At 39.5% G+C, this 22,132-nt stretch overlaps 1 protein-coding gene across 6 annotated transcripts in view; it reads right to left on the bottom strand.

Moving 5' to 3' along the window:
- Positions 1-22,132, bottom strand: part of ARHGAP17 (Rho GTPase activating protein 17) — a 41,620-nt gene that overhangs the window by 6,573 nt on the left and 12,915 nt on the right. For 4 of the 6 annotated variants that reach the window (XM_084536286.1, XM_084536287.1, XM_084536288.1 and 1 more), the window contains exons 2-18: positions 17,509-17,548; positions 13,375-13,479; positions 12,488-12,564; positions 11,293-11,404; positions 11,033-11,109; positions 10,766-10,877; positions 9,729-9,797; positions 9,483-9,564; positions 7,295-7,422; positions 6,806-6,917; positions 6,178-6,259; positions 5,629-5,709; positions 4,711-4,824; positions 4,253-4,344; positions 3,951-4,107; positions 2,452-2,694; positions 273-436 (exon numbers count right to left, since the gene is read on the bottom strand). In XM_084536286.1, the coding sequence (XP_084392412.1) occupies positions 273-436; positions 2,452-2,694; positions 3,951-4,107; positions 4,253-4,344; positions 4,711-4,824; positions 5,629-5,709; positions 6,178-6,259; positions 6,806-6,917; positions 7,295-7,422; positions 9,483-9,564; positions 9,729-9,797; positions 10,766-10,877; positions 11,033-11,109; positions 11,293-11,404; positions 12,488-12,564; positions 13,375-13,479; positions 17,509-17,548 (1,847 nt within the window). The remainder of the gene's footprint in view (positions 1-272; positions 437-2,451; positions 2,695-3,950; positions 4,108-4,252; positions 4,345-4,710; positions 4,825-5,628; positions 5,710-6,177; positions 6,260-6,805; positions 6,918-7,294; positions 7,423-9,482; positions 9,565-9,728; positions 9,798-10,765; positions 10,878-11,032; positions 11,110-11,292; positions 11,405-12,487; positions 12,565-13,374; positions 13,480-17,508; positions 17,549-22,132) is intronic. The other 2 variants (XM_084536290.1, XM_084536291.1) reach the window with 1 other exon arrangement.

Genomic DNA, 22,132 nt, shown 5'->3' with positions numbered 1-22,132 from the left:
GTTAGTAGCTCTAAACAACCCTTAAGTACTTTATCAAAATCGAGTACTGTATTACCAAATAAAAGTGGTTATCGATAGGAAGCTACAGAAACACATACACTGGTTTAAACCAACAGCCTTTGAGTGACTTCATTAAACAGCAATGGTAGCATTACTACCAGCATTTCAAAGATTCATTTAGCTAGGCCTTAGGCTTTCTATTTCAGAAAGCATTTTTGCAGTATGTAAACAATTGGAACTTAGTGCTTTGAAAAACAAATGAAAAAACACACCTCTCCTCATTGAATGGGGACTGGGACCTGCTGCATTCTGTGGCTGATTAACAGAAAGCTGATTAGTGCTACTTGCTGACTGGTTTTGGGCAATGTTCGCATGCCCACCATTTCTCACAGGTGGAGGAGTAGCTGAAGACGCGTTGTCCTTAGATTTTGAGGTACTGAAAATTAAAAACCCTAAATTAGAAGATGATTGCAAAATGCCTTGCTCAGATCAACCACACAAATTACAGTTTACATTATCAACTGTGCTCCAGTTGCGACCCTCATACACCTCAGGAAAGTTTCTGCACTGGCTGGTATTGACTGACAAACTAAACACTGCTAGAACTCTTCAAACAAGTCATGAGTAAGCTTCACGCAAACCTGTACAGAAGATCCATTACCAAACTCAATCAGGAATCCAAGTAGCTCTACAGTGCTGCAATACCTGTTTGAATTACAATACTAGGATTTAGAGTGCAGTGTCCATGCTAGAGCACCCTCAGTGCATTTTGTAGGTCTTTTAATAGGAGTCCCAACAAAGAAGTTCATACAAAATTACTTCTCCCATTTCCTCAACCAAATACAACCATCATCCCTGCAACTGTTGCCCTTCTCAGAATATTGCCACAGCATCACATCCAATTCACTGGCAGTTATCTGGTAGATGTAGTTACCAAGGACTAGGCACTCTGTGAAGCTCTCCCACAAAAACAAAAGACACGCCAACCTGCTACATACAGCACACAGATGAAGCAGATGTGGTCCTCACTGAAGTCTGTGAGGCCTTCAAAAGCCCTCAGGAGCTGAAAAAGCTGGGGGTGTGGAGGGAGCCGTGCTTCCTTGCTCACTGGCTGCACTTCTCTCCACCCTATCTGGAATTAAGCTTTTACCTCACTGCCCCTGGTCAAGGGAGACCAGAACTCATCTGAGGGAACAATCCCAGTAAAAACTTGAGATTCACACAAGGACAACCCAGTTTTTTCTTCCTGACTTCTGGTTATGAAGACAACAGAACTGGGGGGAAATGAAACACCTGGGTATGAACCAGACAATGTGATGCTTGGCAGCACCTCCTCCTCTTCCTATGCACTTTGTCTTTACTCATTTCTGCTTTTAGCATCTCTTGCAGCATCTCATTCATCTCAAAAGGTCAAACCCTTTTCAATCACTTTTATTGACACATTACAACCCTGACTTCTCCAGATTCTGTTATTAAATTGCAAGTACTTGCAAGCAGACTTTATTCAGATTTAAAATGTAGCTTTTAGACACTATGCTCAAGGTTTCGTTTTAGCTGCCTCAACCACAAGCTACATCTGTGGAGGAAATATTAGTCTACAGGGGATATCTGAATGAGATGTTTTCGTAAAAGTGTCACCTGGAACCAAAAGCTATATGCAAAAGAATCAGTGCTGCATAAAACTCGACAGTGGTGGCTTAATGTAAGATGCTGTGCAAGAGATTGACATTTGGAGAGCATTACAGGCATTTTTACGTGGTTTGCTACATCTCTCAGACCTCAGGCATATTGAAAGCAAAATGCTGCTTTCACCATACATGAAAATAAGAGTCAAGGCTACTGCAATTTGTCTTGGAGTTTGTGTATCCTAATACTGAGAACATGGCTGCACAGAGTTTCAATAGTAAATAAATAGCAAAACTCTTATACATGCTTTTCCTAAAGAAACCAGTATAGAAATATGATAAACTGACTTTCAGTTTTCTAGCAAGCAAGTCTGGTCACCACTAAGACTTGCTACAGACAAAAAAGACAAATCCAGATAACATGTACAAGAAGCAACAAACAAGACCACCTGGTTTCTAGTATTGCCACTGGCAGGTTTTGTTCTTTCAGCAGCAAACTGACAGTCATACTATATGAATACTTCTAGAGTACAACTTGGAAAGGCCAATGTGGGCAGAAAAAATACAGTCTATTTTAGCATTTTTCAAGATCTTTTCCCCCAGGAATTTTTTTGTAAGATCAATTCTAGAACAGACATTCAAATTAAGGTCATAAATATAGATAGCAAGAGAGCTCTTTTGTAGCACTTCTGCCCACATCTGAGAAGGCTTTGCACATGACCACATGCCTTCTAATTAGAAGAGGTGCCTGGTGAAGCAGATACAGCTGACGTACTCAGTTTGCTGCTGAAGCAGCCTGCCAAGCTGCTGAAGCAATACTTCTTACCTGACATCCTCATTTCCTTGACTTTGTAACTGTTCTGCTGTGCCAGCAGAGAGAGCAAAACCAGCACCTACTGGGCTTGTTTCAGCCACAGCAGCTTGTGGGTGCTGCTCCGCTCCAGACTGAGCCAGCACGCCAGCCTCTGTGGGTGGAAGTGGTGGCTGGAAAGCTGGGGATGTGTGCTTTCTATTTATAGTGCCACATCTCCGAGGATTTGCTTGGAAGTCCATAACCTTGACACCAAAGCTACAGAAAGAAGAGAGAGTAAACACACCACACCAGCCAACACCAGGTAACTAAAGCAGCAGGACAACTGGATGTTACAACCCACAAAGACAAGTGCAACCCCTGCTGCTTAGCATGCAAAGCAGCAACAAGGAAAGCTTCAGTTTTCTGCATATAACACCATTAATGTTAAGACATGCAACACTACTTGGCTCATCTGCACAGAGGGGTAAACTAAACAAAAGTGGAACAAGCTATTCAATTACATTTGAAGACAGACATTGACGACAATGAGGTCAAAACACTTGGTAATTTTACATGTAAATACATACATTTCCTTTCACACCAGAGTATTTCCTCTCAATATAGTGCATAATAGAAACAAAATTGATCTGTTGAAACCTCTAAGCTGCAGTATAGATTTCAAGATAGATAAAAAAAAAAAAACAAACCCTAGGATATATGCTTCCATGATTTGCATCGTTCACAGAGAAAAAAGAACCCCTAATTAACTATAGATAAACAGACTAAAATTCTAATGGATTTTAGAACGTGTATAGGATATTAATTCTAGAACCAAATTTTATTCCAGTTGCATTCAAGACTGAATCCTGACTTGACTTTCTTCTGCTCCTTCTGTCAGTGCTGATAAATTCGCATGTGGCTAGCCACAAACATTTCGGTAACAATTCAACATTTGCATAAACAGCTAAAAACGAAACAGCACATCACTTTCATATTCATGGTATGAGTAATAATAAATGAGTGTTATACTACATGTTATATGAGAAAAAAGCATGTTTTATTTTTATTTTTTAGCATTCTACTATTTGCTGTGGCATACTGTACCATCTTCATATCAGAAGTCTTATCATGAAGGCACCAGGTAACACCACCTCAGCTTATGGGCTTTGAAAAGAAGCCATGGAATATCAGAAGTTAGATACTGATAGATGTTACCGTATATAGTGTTTCACTGGATTTTAGACCCCCCAAATCTGTAACAGGAAGTTGTTAATTTGAACCAGTAAATATCTTCCTTTTTTCTTTTTTTTTAAATGAAGTCATGCACATAGTATAACTGGAAGGAAATACCAGTACATTACCTTTGAACCTTCCTCAGGCTGCAACAACATGGGGGGAAATAAATCGCTATTGTTACCTATAGTATTTCTATTAAATTCTCCTCCTGAGACCACTAAAAGCACGTCTAACTACAGCCTCCTAAGTAGTCCAGTTCTCAGGACTTTGAAACCTAACCTGAGAATGAAACATACCTTTCCTTCTTCAATAAATCCCCTTCCATTACAGCCATACTAACAGGCCTCTTCCGTTCCAGTGTCCCAGAATCATATTCATTCCCAGTGTGCGACAAGTGATTTGAATTAACAGGAGGAACTGCAACAAATGCCCCAGACACATTGAAATCTTGATCTGGTAAAAAGAGACAAAATGCATTGTATGACATACATATACAAAATGGTGTCTCACTGGAGAAAAAAAAAAAAAAGCTGTTGGAGGTTCACCTGCACAGGGATATCACAAATACAGAATTCCTTTGACTAGAGCAAGAATTTACCTCCAGGGAAGAACCAGTCTGCATGCTGAATAATTGGCTCAATAATTGCTACCACATGGACTGAAGTTGCTGCTGCCATTTCAGCAAGGGATCTGTGGAAGAAATTTGTAGAACACTAAATACAGAGTTCTATCGAAGTCAGAAAACACAAGAAATCTTGCCTAAATGGCATGTTATGCTAAGCATGATGAATCAAGAATCTTAAGTACCTACCACTTCACACTTTAGTAAAACCTAGCCTATTCAATAACATTTATAGTGTTTAAAACATTCCTAAAAAGATACAAAAAAATACAAATTCCTGAAAAGATCTGGAAGCACAGGTCAAGAAAACATCTAAAGTATTTTTTAGGCAAATACTCTGTTGCTGTGCATTATCTATTTGATTTAAAACAATCTGTTGAAAAAATCTGTATCTTCATGGAAGCTCTGTTTTGTAGCTTTCCTAAACAACTTACCCTTCATTCTTTGCCCATAACAAGTTGGGGCCCAAGACTATTGCGACATTACTGGGTGTCATTTTGTTAACATCACTGTTCTGTGCAAGCTTTGCCAAAAATTTGATTAAATACCTACAAAAAGAAAAGAAATAACAAAGTTTTTCCATACAGCACAGTGTAAGCTAGTACATCACTGACATTTTGACATAACTAGCTTTTATGGCAAATAATAGTTCTGAAAGGATGTTTCAAGCTAAGAGTGTTCCTTGCTGAAAGCAACTAAGTCAAAATTCAATTAACTCCTAAAGACAACTCCCCACAATACAGACAACAAAACTAACAACCTCCTTAGGTAATGACTAGCTGCTACTTTTCTGCCCATTCGTCACAGATGTTGAATGGGTTGAAAAGAAAGCAACTCCCACCTTAATAAAACAGCACTATTAGACATCCAGAAAAAAAAATAGAGAACACCTACTCAGCAGCTATTTTCACATTACGTAGTGTGGAAATTGCACTTTTAGGAATCACAAGAGTTGGTTTTGCTCCAATTCATTCCCAAAAGGCAAAACCAAAAAGTAAAATACTACCAAATAACAGATGTAAAATACATCCAGGCGATATTTCTAAGACTGGAAAATACAACAAAGAGCACAACTGTTGAAAAGTCGGGTATTATTACCAACAGCATGACCCTTTAAATGGCAGAGCTCTGTGCATCTTTGTTTTGCTGCAGCCAATAGTGAACTACCTTGACTGAAAGTCTATCACTGCCAACGTACACCAACTACTTGATAAAATAGGATGTCCTTTTACAAACTGAATAGGATTTGGCCAAGAAGATAATAAAAGGATTAGAGTTTCAGCTAATCAACTTTGAAACATACTCTACCATCAAAGCTGCTATGCAGCAAGTCAACAGATGTGTATATGTACCTGAAATTAGCATGATAATGCTTGGGTAATCTGTTACAAATTTTCCATAATTCTTGTAGCTTTTTATCCTGGTCCTGAATACTGGAAGGAAAAAAAAAAAATCCATTACATCTTAATTCCAGATCAGAAAATTGTTATTTCTGCAGAGAATAAGAAAAGATGATTGTGTAACTTTCCATATATGCTGAATAAATGCACTGTTTTGTATTCAGTAATTCAATAACCTCCTTTTCAAATCTGTGAATTACCTCTACCTGCAACAAAACCAAACCTGCTTAAGCATCAACACTGTGCAGCTAATATTCTGGAGTAGCCCTTATGTTTAATTATAAAATACCTACCTTCACCACATTTTTGTACAATATTAAGCTACAACACAAAATTTAAAACAATTTGTTAGACAAAATATTTACCTGTTAAAAAAGAAATGGGAAAGAAAGTAGTGCGAGCTTGGACTTTTCTTTTGAAGTTGTACGAAGCATCAAATTTGATAGAATTTTCAGAGAAGTGTGAAATATTTTTTTATATAACTATTTTTAGTATACTTACTTTGCAGCTTGTGTCCATTCTTCATAAAGACTGTAGGTCATTAAAGGTTCTGGCAACTCTCGTAAATAGGATTTCAAGGCACCTGCAATGCGGACCAGGAACAGGCAAGTGTCTTAGCCAGCGTTCTCAGCCTTTATTTAAAATACTATTCTTAGATCTGTGATTTTACCCATGCAACAGGATGTAAGTCCTAATGAAACATCAGGACAACCTAGCACTTCCACAGTATCTGCTCAACACTTAACACAAGAGGCCTTTGTCTTAATTTGACAGAAACACACGCTATGAAACAATTCTTTGGAACAACACCCTTATTAAAGCTACACATGGCTCTAATCTCCCTTGATCATACTAATACTCTTCTCATTAGAAATATGATAATGGAATTACTGTGACCACCTGAATTTTAAACACCACTCTGGCATGCAAATACATCAAGTGTCTTCAGCATGCATGCCCTATACTTATCCAAGTTAAATTATGCAATTAATTGGACTTTCAATGTACTTCCATTCATAGTTTATTCTGCTCAGAGAGCAACACTGTAGCAAGCCAACAGTTAAAAGAATGGAATAAACTTGCGTTGTATCAATTTATACCTGGTTTTGATTCAGTACATTCACAGTACCTGCAACAGCATGGGGATCCGAGTAAAATTCATCAAGCTGTGAAGTTGAACAGTCTAAGGCAGCTTTCAGCTTTTTTAACTTGGAGGCTCCAGCAGCAATTCTGAATAAGCCCTGCATAATAAAAATCAAACTGTAATTGACTGGTAAAAACATGTTATAACAAGTGTGAAGTTTTATGAGAGTCTCATTCAGAGCAGTTTAAAATTCAGCGTCTTCACCTGAAACTGATACGACTGAGCTCTCTCTCAATGTGTCACTGCCATCTGATAATGTTTTGGTCCCGTCACTCTTGGCCCATTAGTAATTTTTCAATCTACTCACACTCATTTCAAATACATTCCAAATAGCGCTGAAGGCTTTTCTGTTGTAAAAGGTTTATCATCTATACCAGTGAGTGAAATTATTTAAGCAACTTGTTAAAAAGTACAGACAGAAGTCCATGAGTTTGACTCGCTTTCTTTCATAGAGTATCATAGGGTATTACCTACCTCCTCTCTCATCCCAGTCTCCAAAAGCATCATTACACAGGCTTCAATAGGGACTGCAATTTCACGACCACTGCGCTTGAGATGCTCTTCTAATGGAGTTCCAAAAGCTGGTTTTTCAGTCCATTTGTCTAATTGAAGAGTATCAAAACATTAAGCAAAATATCTAACAATCACATTATGTCTCAGACATGAAAAGAAAGCCTCTAGTACAGGTAAGAAATTTTCAGAACACAGTAGTAATTTTACAGCCTTTGATTGGCGAAGTTCTTTGTATCATGAGTAAAGAAAAAATAAGCCTGCTGGTATTCCCAATAAAATTCCACATCTTTGTGGATAGCACACCACATACATATCCTTTGTATAACTGGAAGTTCATGTCCCAACACAGGTGCTGTCACATGGCTGACAATTACACCAATTCTGACTTGTCAGGACTCCAGAAGGCTTAGATTTACAAGAATCTTTGAGAAAATTTATGCCCAGATTGCTTGATCTGGGTTGATCTTAATTTTAGCTGTATTTAAGGTGGATATAAATTGAGCTCTTAACATGAAGTTTATTGCTGATTTAAAAATCAACAACTTAAAATGGGTGTTGATAATCCCAATGTCATGATTAGAAAACCACACTAGCAGCACATCACACTAACGCCTGCACTGATTTTCAACTCAATTTCTCTTGATTGTTCCTTAGCTTTGAAAGCGAAAACTGCTACAAGTTTCTACAAACTGAATGTGAATTTGTTTTCTACACATTATTTTTCACCCATTATTTCTGCTGTTTTAATTGAAAAAAGTAGCAAAAGACTATTAACTGTTAGTGAAGACGCATTCTTTCTTTTGGGGGGGGAAAAAGGTTAAGAAAGATTTTGAAAGAGTAAAGACAATTTCTGCAAAGGATTTGAATTACCTTTTTCTTTAAAAAAAAATAAAAAACCCAACACATCAACTATATCCCTTTCACATGGCTTTAATTCCTCTCGTTCATACCATGAGATGCCCGCATAATTTTCACCAGTTTTTCAAGTTAAAGTTTAGTAACTGTTCAAAGTCAAAGTAATCTACACTACAGCTAGAAACAATTGAATTCATGTCCTATATTTGTATCTTAGACACCAGGCCTCCTAGCACATCTTCTAAGGAAGGCCAATCTGTTCTGAAATACTCACCATATGAAAAACTGTACAAAGCAGCTAAGCAACAAAGGAAAATTAAACCAGTTGGATCTGTAGCTTGTACACACAACCTTCCATACAGCCATAAGGCAGCCATAACACTGTGCAAGCATAATTCATTTGCATTACTTTGCCTTTCACCACATCTACAGAGAACATATATTCTCTGTCATCTTTCAGCACGATACTCATATTGGTATCTTTAGTTTACTGGTTCATCTTTTTTACAATTTGCATGCGTTCTACAACTGAAGATACCTGAGTTTTGTTTGGCTCAGAATATTTTTCCCCCTCACATTTTGTTCAGCCTACTTCGTGTTCAAATCAATTAACAGATTGGCAGACAATACAGCCAAAATTTAGGATAGCAATTTCAACAGTATACAGTGCATCTTCATTCAAAACTATTACTGATACTCCTTAACTTCTGTTGACAATGAAAAGCTTGGTAGCATGGGGCAGAGATAAAGCTGCCTTAATAGCTTCTTAATTGTGGATATTCAACACAACAAAATGAAAGTCAATTAGCCAGCTGTAGTGCAGTATGCACATTGGGAAAAAAGATTACAAGAGGAGGAAAAAAAGAGAAAGCAGTCCCACTCCTTAGAATCCGGGGATTTTTTTCTGATAATTGCCTGATAACTATTCAAGAAACAAGGACCCTGAAGTTCCTAGATCATAATAAAACTTTCATTGTCTGGAAGAGCCAGGTATGAATTAGCAAAAGGTCACATGATATCAAGGAAAAAGTGCAAACAAATAGAAAAATCCTTCCTTTACCCTCTTGGGTATCAGACAGATCGACAGTATTTTATTAGTGTGTTAAAATATGGCTGGAGAACTCCAGAAAACACAGTAAAGATGGAATTATGCTTGGGAATGTAAAATTGTTAAGTAGATCAAAATGACCTATTAAGGAAGTCTGCATGCAAAAGAATCAGATAAAGAAGGAGAATATTGTGCAGAGGTGGCACAGGCAAGGAGAAGCATCAGCCAGAGCACAGGTTACTTTACCTTGATGGGCTTGAATTTCAGGTAGGACTTTTTCTATGACTGTTAATGCTTTTCTATGGTAATCTGCTTGTGCTTCTAATAACTGAGAACAGAAGCCACATTTTAAAAAAAAACAAAAAGAGCATTAGCTTCTGATGAGCACATAATACAAGACTAGAAGGTTTAGCACAAGAAATGTTATATTTGAGAACTGAGTGTCTATGCACATTAGTGCTGCAATCAAAGTCATACTGAAAAAATACTCACCATAACAAAGAATCTAGCATATTCCCCTTCTTTGGACACAAAGCTGTACATATCTGCTGCAAGTTGATCCTTTGAAAAAGAAAAGAATGAAAAATAGGAAATGAAATTTACAAACACATTTCAACTCATACACAAAGACAGTATGTACATTTATTTTGCCTGCACTAAGCTTGAACTATTGATTCAGGCAGCACAGAAAACCAGCAAGCCACCCACCATGCTACACGCTAACTGGTAATCTCCAAATGAATTTACAAGATGAACAAGTGGCAACTGCAACCTTTTCCATGGGGTTAAAATCAGAAAATGCTGTTTAAAAATACCTAATTGGGTGCATGTGTGAATACTATATAGAATCTATATTGTACTACTTGTGAGGAAAGTACGTGCAAGAGTGCAGTTCATTTTTGTATAGCTGGCCAAATGCTTTTAGGCCACCCAGTTGATTTTCTTTCAAGCAAAACTCATTCAAAATGCCTACTTTACATAGCAAAGAAATTGGCCCCTGAAGTCAGCAATTGAATTTATGCCAATATATTATTTACAACCAACTCTCGAATGCAAAGCCAAGTACTACTACAAGGTTTTGGAGGCTCAGATCAGCTGCCTCATAACGCAGTATCCAACAACTGAGAAGTGAAAGCAAACGTGAACTGCCAAGAGCAGTCCATCAATATTCCTTTTATGTCAGCAACCACAGCTTCATCTAGGTAGCTCACACTTCCTGGCTACTCAGTGGCCTGAAGCACATGGACACCCTGGACACAGTTCCTTCTTATAAATGTCTCAGACTAAACCAGCAAGTAATGTAAGATATACATCTTCAAAAATAAAGTTCCTTTTAAATTAATGCAATTTAACACTCACTGAGCACTAACTATACCTTTAGGACAAACTATTTATTAACAGCCATATAACTTGTGACTACTGTAAAGCAGACAGCTAGTTCCACAAACAAGGTTCACAGAAGCTGCCATACCCTGATCACTATTGTTACTGATCAGTTATGTACAGAATAGAGACTCATCTTGTCCTACCTTGCATTGTTCTACTTTATTTCCAGCTTCATCCATCTCTTCTTTAAGAGAATCTATTTTCGAAGGATGCATTTGAAAATTTGTTCCTGAAGTCTTGTGGGCTTGGTTGTATCTGTGGAAGAAAGGCTTCAGTCATTTGATGAAACCTAGTATTAAAACGGAATCTGCATTCATAGGTCCTTTCTAAAATTGTTTTCTTTTGACAGGAAAAAAAAATCATTTCAAAGGTTTTCCAACTGAATTAAGAAAGGTGTTCAAACTTCTTACCTTCCTCTTGCAGAATCCCAATCCAACACCAACTTTGCAAGCTGTTTCCTCTGTTTTTGAATGTTAGGGATCTCCATCTAAAAACAGAATTCAAAGCACATTTATTTTTAAATTGTGTAATAGACTAAACTTTGTAGGTTTCATGTCCACTTTCCACTGTTAACAAATGACTACTTAAAACAGTTTTATTATTAGCAGCAAGATAAACTATTTTTGCTCAGTTTATACACAAGTGTCCAGACTTGGATGGAGTGACTTACCTCTGTTAGCACGCTCAGTGGTTCTAAAATTTCTCTTTCAATCTGAACTTCATGTTGAGACAGCTCCATTGCCAGTTTATTCTCTGCATCTCCACATGTATCTAGCATTTTCCTTTAAGAATTGTAAAAAATTGTTGCAATATGAGTTACAATTGACTAATCAAGAAAGATTCAAAACAAAACAACTGTGGGTCTTTGTCTTCTGCTACCTGTTTGGAAACATTTGCATTGAACAAAGCAAGGCATTACTTAAAAGCGTAAAACCAAGCTGCTCTTTGGTGTCATTAGCAAATTCAGTATAGACAAGAAGTGTTATTAAACCTCTGCTGTCTATAATTCCTCAGCCATTATAATAACTTTGGGGGCTTTAAGTCGCATAGATGATTATACTGGCCCCAAATACAGCGAAGTTAATATTTATTTCGTAGCCCAACCTTCCATCTTACCAGATGCAGAAAAATTGCTCAGTGCAGTAATTAATTTTCCCCTAAGCCACTTTGATATAAAAAGTCTTAACACACCATAACATTACATAATCAACAGGAAGCAATCACAGGTTCCAAGATCATGGATTTGACCTTTATTTCAAGCTTGTTCCAAGGAAAAAATCCCATTCTCTTTAAAGGCTTTACCTGCTTTCTTTAAAATGTTTAAATTTTGCAGCAGTTCAAAAAAAATGCACACATTTTTGGGTAATTCTATACAGTTTCTATTGGAATCCCCATCAACTACAAGGAAACAGAGCTGCTTTGGCAATTCATTGTATTGACGTTCTTTTGTTTCAGCCACTTTCCCGTAAATAGCAAATCTGTACCTTGCCAGGATAAGGAAACTGGCATTATCTGAAGTAGAAGCTATTAACACAAACCTGCAGAACACAGTATTAGATTTTAAACTCTAAACAGAGGTGATAATTTTATCAGTCCATATGGAGAAAGGAAATTTTCAAAAGCTTTTACAATAGAAAAGAATCAGAATCCTTTGGAATGTAATTCAGAGCAAGCCCAACACTTGCCTCCATAAACACTCAAGAAGAAATACTTGTTCACTTTTTCTCCCCATGGATTAGAGAAGGAATCTAGAAGTATTAGTCTTATTAGGTTGAAAACAGCCTTTGTGTACGTAAAGTCTCTAATTAGAGCTCTACAAGCAATAAATAACAGACTACATCTTATAAAGCAAGTCAGATACTTACCCCAGAAGAGTTTCATCACTTAGCTGGACAGATCCTTCTTGCATATTTTGAGCAAGAGCTGTTAGAGGAAGCTTTTTCTACAGAACAGAAGGAACAGTGATTCGTTTACTTTATGCTAATCACCCTTTCCAGCTTTCCCAGTACATTCCCACTAAGTTTTTCTCTTATTCCATATGGTCTCTATTATACACATATGCACCTCATTCTTTGACCTTAACAAAATGCCAAGTCACAAAAACTTGCAACCCACAATACTCATGTTTCTCAGATACTTTGAAAAGCACTGTTTTCTCTTAGTTGGAATGACTGGCCCAAAATTTACATCAACTACTGTAAGACCAGTAAAAAGCTTTGAGATTCAAGCAACTAGCTCGTTCATCTCTTTGCAGAGGTTCCTTCTCTGTGCTCCTGTTTTCAGAAGGACTGTTTTTCAATGAAAGGAGTAAAGCTGAATATTAGTAATTCCTGGTTTTAATGCACCAAGAAAACCTTCCTATAACTTTCTTTAGTAAAGCCAAGGAGTACACAGAAGAAAGTTTACATTTAATTTGAGACACCAGTGCACAAAGGTAATTCTAAACAAAAGGAGCAGATCAGAACAGAGCATCATCTTTTCTTAGCTCTTATGAAAGCTGTAAGTACTCAGCACACTGCAGAAGCCAATGTCCTGACATTACTAAGATACTTATCATGTATCTTAGGTCATGTTTGTATATCTGGATGGTGAACTGCAGCTAGTGCTTTAACAAATAATGTCAACATGGGAGATGACTTCACAGTTTTTCTTCTCTTGGATAATTTAAGGTATAGTGACTGATCAGCATGGTCTGAATATGGTCTGGCCTTCTCCAAACACAGAAGACAAACTAAAGAGCAGTTGTACTTACATGTCGCTTATCAGAATCTGTACCATGCTGGCCCTGAAAACATGCAATTAATCGCTTCTGTGCGATATGGCAAACAGATCTCACAGTGTCAAGACGTCTCTCAATCTAGTAGGCGGAAGCGGGAGAGAGGAGGAAAACAAAAAACAGAAGTTATTTTCTTGGCCTCAGCAGAAAATCTTCCTCCTATATGACATTCAGTTTTGGTGTGCTTATTTCTCAGGGTCTACAGATTAAAAAGAAGTTCAGATGCTTAGCAGCATACTGACAGCAAAAATATGTGGAAGAGACTTAAATTGCTTTTGTTCTCAGTGGAGATTCAGCTGGAACTTGTAATACCCAAGATACTACAAAGCAGAAGAGAGAAAAAATTTCTCCCTACTTTTTGTCCCAGCAAGAGAGAATCAGGTTGGAGCAGACTGCACATGCAGATATCCAAGAAAATAATTTAGGAAGAAAACTGGAAAAACTCTCAGTCTTTCATTGTGAGTTTGTAAATTAGAATTGTAGAGCATCTGACCATTTCTTTACATTGGACCAAACCTGTGGCATTTCAACCTTGCTAAAAGGTAACCTTCTCTGGCTTTTAAATGCTAGGGCAATGTTCCTAAATGCTAAGTAAAATAGTATCTTTGGGCACAGATTAATGGATTCAAAAAAGTATGTGGAAGGGAAGAAAATAGCATCAATGCACAGACAAGAATATACCATGGTATATCAGAAACATGACTTAATACATGGAATGTGATTATGACAAAGATATACAATGAAATAAAACCCCTTGAAAGAACAATGTATGAAAGAACACTACAGAGCTAACAACAGCAAGCGATGAGCACTGGGACAGAACTGTTCACGGCACTGAGCTCTCGATGCACAGCACCAAAAGAATGTGGTTTATCAACATTTCGATGACTCCCCAGGATTAGGAGGAGGAACGGTTATTTAAAAAGTAAATTTCTGCAGAAAAAAATCTAAACAGACTCAAGCTTTTGATAACAGCTCTAAAAACACAGGTTACATTTTCAGGAGGGCAATAATTCTCCCCAGCTGTCCTATCAGTGCATAAATACAGATTACTGCTGACAAGAGCATTAATTTTAGTGCTAAGTTATTATACTTTGTTAAGTATCTTTAAGGTCACAGTACTTAGATTTTAAACAAGAAATATTCACTCTTCCAGAAGAAGCAAACTGCTACATTCTAATGAACACTAAATTCTGTAAATTGTCATTTAGAACAATATACATCCAGGTAAGAATGACATTTTCCCCTCCCAACACATTTATTTCACACTTATGGACAATAACCACGGTATAGCCCTAAAGTGGCTGCAGTCCACAATTAGGTCCCAGCAAAAGCAAGTAGTGAAAACTGCAGATACTAAAGAAACGGCAGCTCTGGCTGAAAACAAGCCTCGGTGGCTGTGTTCTGAGAGAAGCTATGAGGGAGAAGATGCTGATGGGAAGAGGCACAGGCAGATGAGACCGACTGGGTGAGGATCAGCACAGGATCACTGCTGCTGACATGGGAGCCCTGTCCTGGATGCACGAGCACGCCCAGGACTGGGCCCCCCAGAAGAGGGGAGCAGCAGCTGTGTGAAGCTCTGGCCTGCAGGAGCACCCAAAGCTGGGCCTCGGAGCTGCCACGTTGCTTGGCAGCAGCTTCTGCAGGTCCAAGGGGAAGGTGGAAAAAGACCCAGTGTAGGAGGGCTGGTGAGTTGGAGGACCAGAGCAGGAAGACTGAAGTCTCACTGGCTACACAAGGCACTAATGGGACTAACAGCTCAACAGCCACAAGATGAATCCAAGCTGGGCTGCTCCAAAAGCTTAGTAAAATCTATTTTGGTAGAGTAAGGTGCAGATGAACTGCACCTGAAGGGCTGCTCTGAAAGCACAAGGCACCGCCTTGAATTGAGCTTGTGCTCTACAAATAAAGCCCACTCTGAAGTCCATATGAAGCTGCATGAAGGTGGCTGTACTGTTTACAGCCTGCTGTTGCAACTAAAAAGTTTAATTTCTATTGCCTTATCATCGAGATTAAATACTGAGACATTCCAAACCAGCCTCTAATTGTGAAGAACTTTTTTGTAACACAGTTTATCAAGCATTATTTTGGCAGACCCAATGATCTCTTGAGGTCCGTTCCAACCCCTACAATTCTGTGATTCTGTGATTATCTGCACCTGAAACACAGTAACAGCAACTGAACCATCGTACAGATCCCAGCACGCTAACAGCCTCTGTCAGCCACATGTGATGCCTTACGCCCCCTTAGAAAGGCATGCATATTCCTGACAGCCTCTTTCCAGGCAGTCTGAATGCCAAATTCAAAGGGCAGATGATTGATAGGAGGAACATGACCCCAGAACTTCATGAGACTCCCCTCTGATCTGCTTTTTAGTTCAAAGTGTCAGGAAAACCACGAAGGACATTAATCTCCATTAAGCTACATTTGAACTGAAAAATGTGACCTACAGGCTTTACTGTCTGCACCCACGGGGCATCTTCAGTGAACAAAGACATCAAACAATTGCTCCACTATATGCTACAAGGGCATTCCAGAAAGTGGGCCTATTGTAGAAGCCCTTCCAGTACTGAGCTGCATTGCTTCTCTTCAGGCAGGAACACATTTAACAGAGATACTTGAAATGGAGCATTACACTTCAGAAAACAGAAAGCAAGCCATGGCAATCCTATGTCAAAGTCTGAGACAAATATAAAAAGAAACACTGTGAAACATGTTTGGAAAACAAACAGCCCCGTGCTTTTAAGCTCTTTAGTTAGATAAGAGCCTCCCTCCCCTCCGCAAGCCCCCAAGAGCAAACAAACAAGTGAGTAAATTCTTCCACTTGGGTGTAGCCAGTCTGCTCTGTGCCTGGGAAAGCCTTGCTTGCAAAATTTTTTTGGCAACAAGCAGCAGTACTTCTGGCTTTCACTTCTTGTTACTACTCTGCCTTTAACCAAGAAAACAGATGGGCCCTTGAAGGCTATCAAGGTGTTTTATCAGCCTTTTTGCCATTTAATTGCACACATCCCTTTAGAAATTAAAAATGATATTGTCAAACTGTTAAGATATTTACATTTCAACCAAAGCAGTTCCCTGGAAAGCAGGGCAAAGTGTTTCAGGTCAGCTCATTTCACCCTTACTCAAGATGATTTCACTTGTTCTTGCTGAATTCAGGTTTAAAGCCATTACATTCTCTCACCTTCTACTTTAACCCAAACAGCTGGAGAGATTTGAAACAAAAGTAACACCTCATTTGTTTGGCCCATGTGTTTTCTGCAAAGGTCTTGAACTTAAAACATATTAACATGCTTTGTAATTGACTTGAAACAACCATTACAGTCCAAGTCCAAAAGGAGAAGCTAGCACATCTAACTTCCCCAGCCAATTCACCTTCTGTCCTTTTTTTCTGTAAGAACCTTTCACGAAATAACCAAAGGAAGAAAAATATGTAGAAGAACAAGTCCGTAGTCAAATTTGTTTCATGTGATTAGTCAACCTTGTTAATCTAACAATTGCAGCTAAAATTCCACCATGAAACTACTGTTTGATTAGATGGCATACTTTTAGAAAGATGACAAGTCTGCAAACAGAACAAATGTCAGGGTGACAGATTTGAGAATATTTCATGCTAAGTATGAAGCATTTGTACGTTTATTAAGAACAATTCCAGACTTCTAGAAAAAAGTCATTATCAGTTAGCAAGCAGCTGGTATGCTTTTCGCCACTTCTTTTAAAGCCCAAGATGACCTCTTCAAGAGAAGCACAAATGAAGACAGAAACCAGCTGTGCCTAATCATAGCTTCTTCCCAGCTCATCATACTCCACCAGACAGCCTGGCAAGTCATTAGCACTAATGGTTCGTAAGCTTAACAAGCTAGTTCATCTAATCAAAAGAAAAAAGATAAAGCTTCTTCTTTCACTTTACCAAGCTATATGATAGGACTAAGAAAGAGAAGTAACAGTTTTTCCTTGCAAATTTTAACAGTTTTTTCATGTGCTAAGAAGTCAGCCAAGGACATGGTTGTTTTCATCCACTTCATTTGCATTTTTCCCCCCACATTGGGTACTCAGATGGCTCAAACTTTAGAGACAGAATTTTAAGAATGCATATTAACTGTGTTACAATACCTGCAACAGGTCTTCACTAAGTACCTCCGTTTTCTCAGCCCTAAGTGAGGAAAAAAAGAACACAAATTAGCATGGTCAGGGTCAAAGACTGCTTTTAATAATTGCTTAGTTGCAAATGTAACTCATTATAACCTCTGCTGCCAACACCACCACCTTCACCATGCCGTAGGTAGCACTGGCTCTTGGCCACTGCCAAGGAAGAAACGTTGATGGCTTGCCCAGCACAGAGTGCTCAGGAAAGCCTGACATTCCCGAAATTCTCAGCCCACAGCACTAATCCACCGCATGGAGTACAGAGATGTTTCAAACTGCACACGACTTAACACAAACTGGAATCCTGAAAAACTTCTCTTAAATGCAAATGTTTCCTTTTTCCTAGAAATCTGCTTAAGAAAAAATGCAACTGGTTTCTACATCTGTGTTACATAATCAAAGTTTACATTATCCCCCCTTTAAATAACTCTAGCCCTTAATTTGGCTTAGTGCAAGAGAAACAAATTAGAGGCAGGTATTTCAGCAGTTCATTCACCCTCTGTGCTGACCCACTTTTACATATTTACGTGATATGAAACAGACACCACAGAAGAGGAATTCCAGCATACCAGAGGAGAACACACATTAACCTAACAGGCAGTTTTATGAAATGAAACAGCCACCTCACATGGCATAATTCAAAACAACTTCTAAAAACATTTAGGATACCTACAACTAGATATGTATGTATCATTAAAGCACTGAACTGCTGCAAATCCCATGAACTAGCAGGGAGTACCATGCAGGTTTATGTGAAAAAGCTTTCAGTTTGACTGAGAGTTCAGTTTTTCCCACCCATGCTGCAATAACCAAATTACAGTAACTATAAAATTTTACAAATTCACTTTTAACTATTGGGAATTACAAAATGAATTTTACTTTTGGAATAAAAAAGGCTTGTTCTGATATTATCCCATGATCACGATCCTCCCATTATACTACTTCGAAGCTACCGGATGCTTTTGAACAGCTCTAGGCACAATATTAATTTAAACCCACCAAGTACTTGCCTAGAACTTGCACACCACCTCACACTCATAAAAAGTGAATTCTCTGCTTTTCCCTAGGTAGTAATACCCATTTGAGTGAAAAAGTAAAGAAATTTACACGAAGTGCTGGCAGAAGTTCATTTTCATTTTAAATATTGTTACCTGCAGACTATGCAGCATTGTGCAAAACAATTCTTGTGTATACAGCAAGTCCCCTTTGCACATGTGATTGGTTTATCAAGTATTTAGGGCCACAACCAGAAAATCCAGATCTCCTTTGAAGTCAGGGACTGTTTTTACCAGTCATCGGCTGTGGCAGCACGGCGTCCCCAGGCCAGAGCTGATTTAGAAAAGCCACTTATGATGATGTCAGGTTTGGAAACGCAGAGGGAAGACCTCACCCTTCCTGCAGGCCCACATTCCACCTTTAATAACGAAGCCAAGAAAGAGCCACTAAATAATATTGTTTTTCAGTGACCACTGCCATGAAACAGAAAACTTAACCTTGTGACAGCAGCACGGCCTTTATCTCCTTGCTGAGCCGTCAACAGGGAAAAAGCAACAAAGCACCAAAGGTACCTGCCTACCTCGGCACAGCAGGAGCTACTGCTTTTAGTTCTAAGTTTATGCCTACCTGCAGCTCCACGGGACGCTCATTTATTCTGCCAACTAATTAAAGAATTCACAAACCTATGCTAAATATTTTTTCCCACTGCTACTTACCCCTTACTAGGTCTTGTTTGTGCCTTTCCTACTAGGTAGCATGAAGCAACAGAGGAACAGTGCCTCCTGGAATCACGAGCTGGTTAGCAAGGGGAAGATGCAGCTGCAGAGAAGTTCCCCAGCCGTGACGGGCTCTGGGACCCCATCAGAGCAGGTCCCTGGCCCTTGGCTGGGAGCCCACCGCCCTAACCTCTCCCCGAGAATGCCACAAACACAGCTGGCCTCTCACTAAGGTTACACGGCTGTTGGCATTCCCAGCAGCTGGACTCTGTGCCATCAAAACAGTTAACTCACCATCGCACCGGGATGCCCCTGCAAGCCATTACTAACAGGAAAAGCACGGCGGAGCCCCTGCCGTGCCAGGAGGCCCCAAACATGCTGCTCGTGCAGGATCCACGGGCATTTCTGCATGGTGGGATGCCCACAGCTGGGAGCAGGAGCTGAGCACAGGACCCAGTGGCACAGCAGGTACACAGCAGCTGCTCGGCTCCTTGCATGGCCTAAATACGAAACAGCCGCTGGGCTGGCAGCTGAGCACCGCGAACAGGGCTGAGCTGGTCCCCTGGGAAAGGCAGGGTTCTGAGGACAGGAGGTGAAGTTTCCTGCTACACCTCAAGGCAGGACACTGTTATGGCAAAAACTTCTGTATGAGATGGCTGGTACAAAGTTCTTCACGTAACATTCAGCAGCGCATTGTTGAAAGGCTGATTCTAAAAACAAAATGGTGAACGTGCAATGGCATACTGCAGCTAGAATCATCCCCACAACCCATACAGAGGATAAATACCAAGTTCCTTTGAAACATCACTTCCAAACTGTTTTCTACAAGGAATGAGCACAACATTAACCCACTGCACGCAAACCAAGCGCACAGCTCCCGGTACCTCTGGAAACAGCAGATGAGAATTCCTGAGATAAAAACGTTTACCTTTATTGGGGCAAGAATTTACATATGCATGGATGAAATAAATGAGATCTATTAAACCAGAGCTGGAAAGTTTAAAAAAAAATAAAGCTTCATCTAAACAATGTTTGAGATCTCCCTGGCTTCACAGCAGAGTCCTGTCCACCATCAAGGCGTCAGTACTGACCAGGGAAGATCTCTGGAGCAGGTCAAAGCTACAAAACCAGTGGAAATTTACACCCCCGAAAGGCTAACAAGGAAGGAACAAGAGCAATCCTGACATGCAGAGCCATAAAAACTTGGGCATTCACAACAGAACAAGTGACTCAGTTCAAGTATCAAAGTGGAAACAGAAACCTTGACTCACGCCCTGAGGCCGGGATGCGGAGCTGGCAGCAGGTGATGCCCCGGGAGGGCAGCTCGTGTCATGACGAAAGGACGAGTCTGCGCTCCCAAACTCTGGAAAGCCTTCAGTGGAAATGAGGAGATACCCACCGAAACATGAGACTGAATTAAAGCTAGCCTTCTGGCTGTTTGATTTTCCTTAAAGTATTTGTTTGTTACCCTGAGTAACCAGATTAGCGCTTGCTGGCACGTTAACGCTTTGCAGCACCTTTGCGGGGTGCCGTGCTAGCAGCACATCCTGCCGGCTTCCACAGCACAATAGGCAGGACTTGGTGCCAGGAAAAATGGAAGAATCAGCAGCTCTGTTCCAAAACAAGGCATCCAGAATTAGGTGACAACTTCCCTTCTAAAAGGTTTGCTTTTTTAATCCTACTAGACCAGACTTCGTAGCAAATATAACTTAAAGATGTTTCGGGACTAGCAGCTTAGTTCAGCACTGTACTAAATTGCCGGGACAGCCTGCCTTTTTAAGCAGTATGAACTACACATAACCCAACTTTATGGGGCCTAATGATTAAATATGTCAAATCACTTTAAAATCAAAAGAAAGCTGCCCTCGGGGAAAGACCTGAACAAGACGAACTCAATGACCCCTTTCCAACAAAGGCACAGGAGAACATCACCAATGCTCAGGAGAACCTGAGTGCCATTTACTCTACATCGAAAGTGACTGCTACAATCAGTATCCAAGCATGAAACAGATCGTCGCTTATGGCAGCATCTTTCTAAAGTTCTACTTGTTTTGGACTTTCTTTGAAATCCAGGTGATGCAGGGAACCTCTTGTCTTCCTGCTCAGCAGACGCGAGGTACGCTCCAGCCCTTCCTCCTCCCTGGCAGCCAAGCTCACATAAGGCTCATTACTAAACTAGATTTTAAAACAATACAGGCTGTAACACACAGATTTCCTGTTCCCCATATCCTACCCGTGTTCTGTATTTCTGTATGCTTTTCAGAAGCTGAGATCTTTAACATCAGTATGTTAAATGAAACGTGTGTAACTGGAAAGCAAAAAGTTCTACGACTGTGGCCTTTGTAAGTGTGTACATTAAAGGGCACTTTTCAAAAAGCACTTCATTACTGAGGAAGTATTTTGTTTCCTTTGGCAATCAGTGGGAATACTCAGCTTTCTGGATATACTACAGGAGTTTGGTTTAACCTGCGCAGCATCGTGAGGACAAGCCAGAGCAAAAACGTTTGGCCAAGTGCGCTCCTCACACCACAGAAACCAAGTTTATTGCCCTACACAAGCCTCTAATTAATCCCCTTTGACTTGCCTCCATGACAAAACTAGCACTCAAACTGGAGGTAAAGCTACAAATACCAACCTTCACTGCAGGTGATCTTTTTTCAAGACCAATATTCTGTAAGTTATTTTTAAACAAGCTTTAACATCACTTCACAACAACCGCCAGATGAGAATCACCTTTCCATATTTACTTAGTGTTTAGTGACCATCACTAGCAACCAGCCACCAGTTAGACTTCAAGCCTGCCCATTATCGCTGTTTTTCACTCAAATTAACAATATAAATTTCTGCACAAGTATTAAAAATGTGGTCATTGTAAATCT

The sequence above is a fragment of the Aythya ferina genome (genome assembly GCF_964211825.1).
Source record: "Aythya ferina genome assembly, chromosome: 15".
Taxonomy (NCBI): Eukaryota; Metazoa; Chordata; class Aves; order Anseriformes; family Anatidae; genus Aythya; species Aythya ferina.
This window is presented reverse-complemented; position numbering and strand designations above follow the sequence as displayed.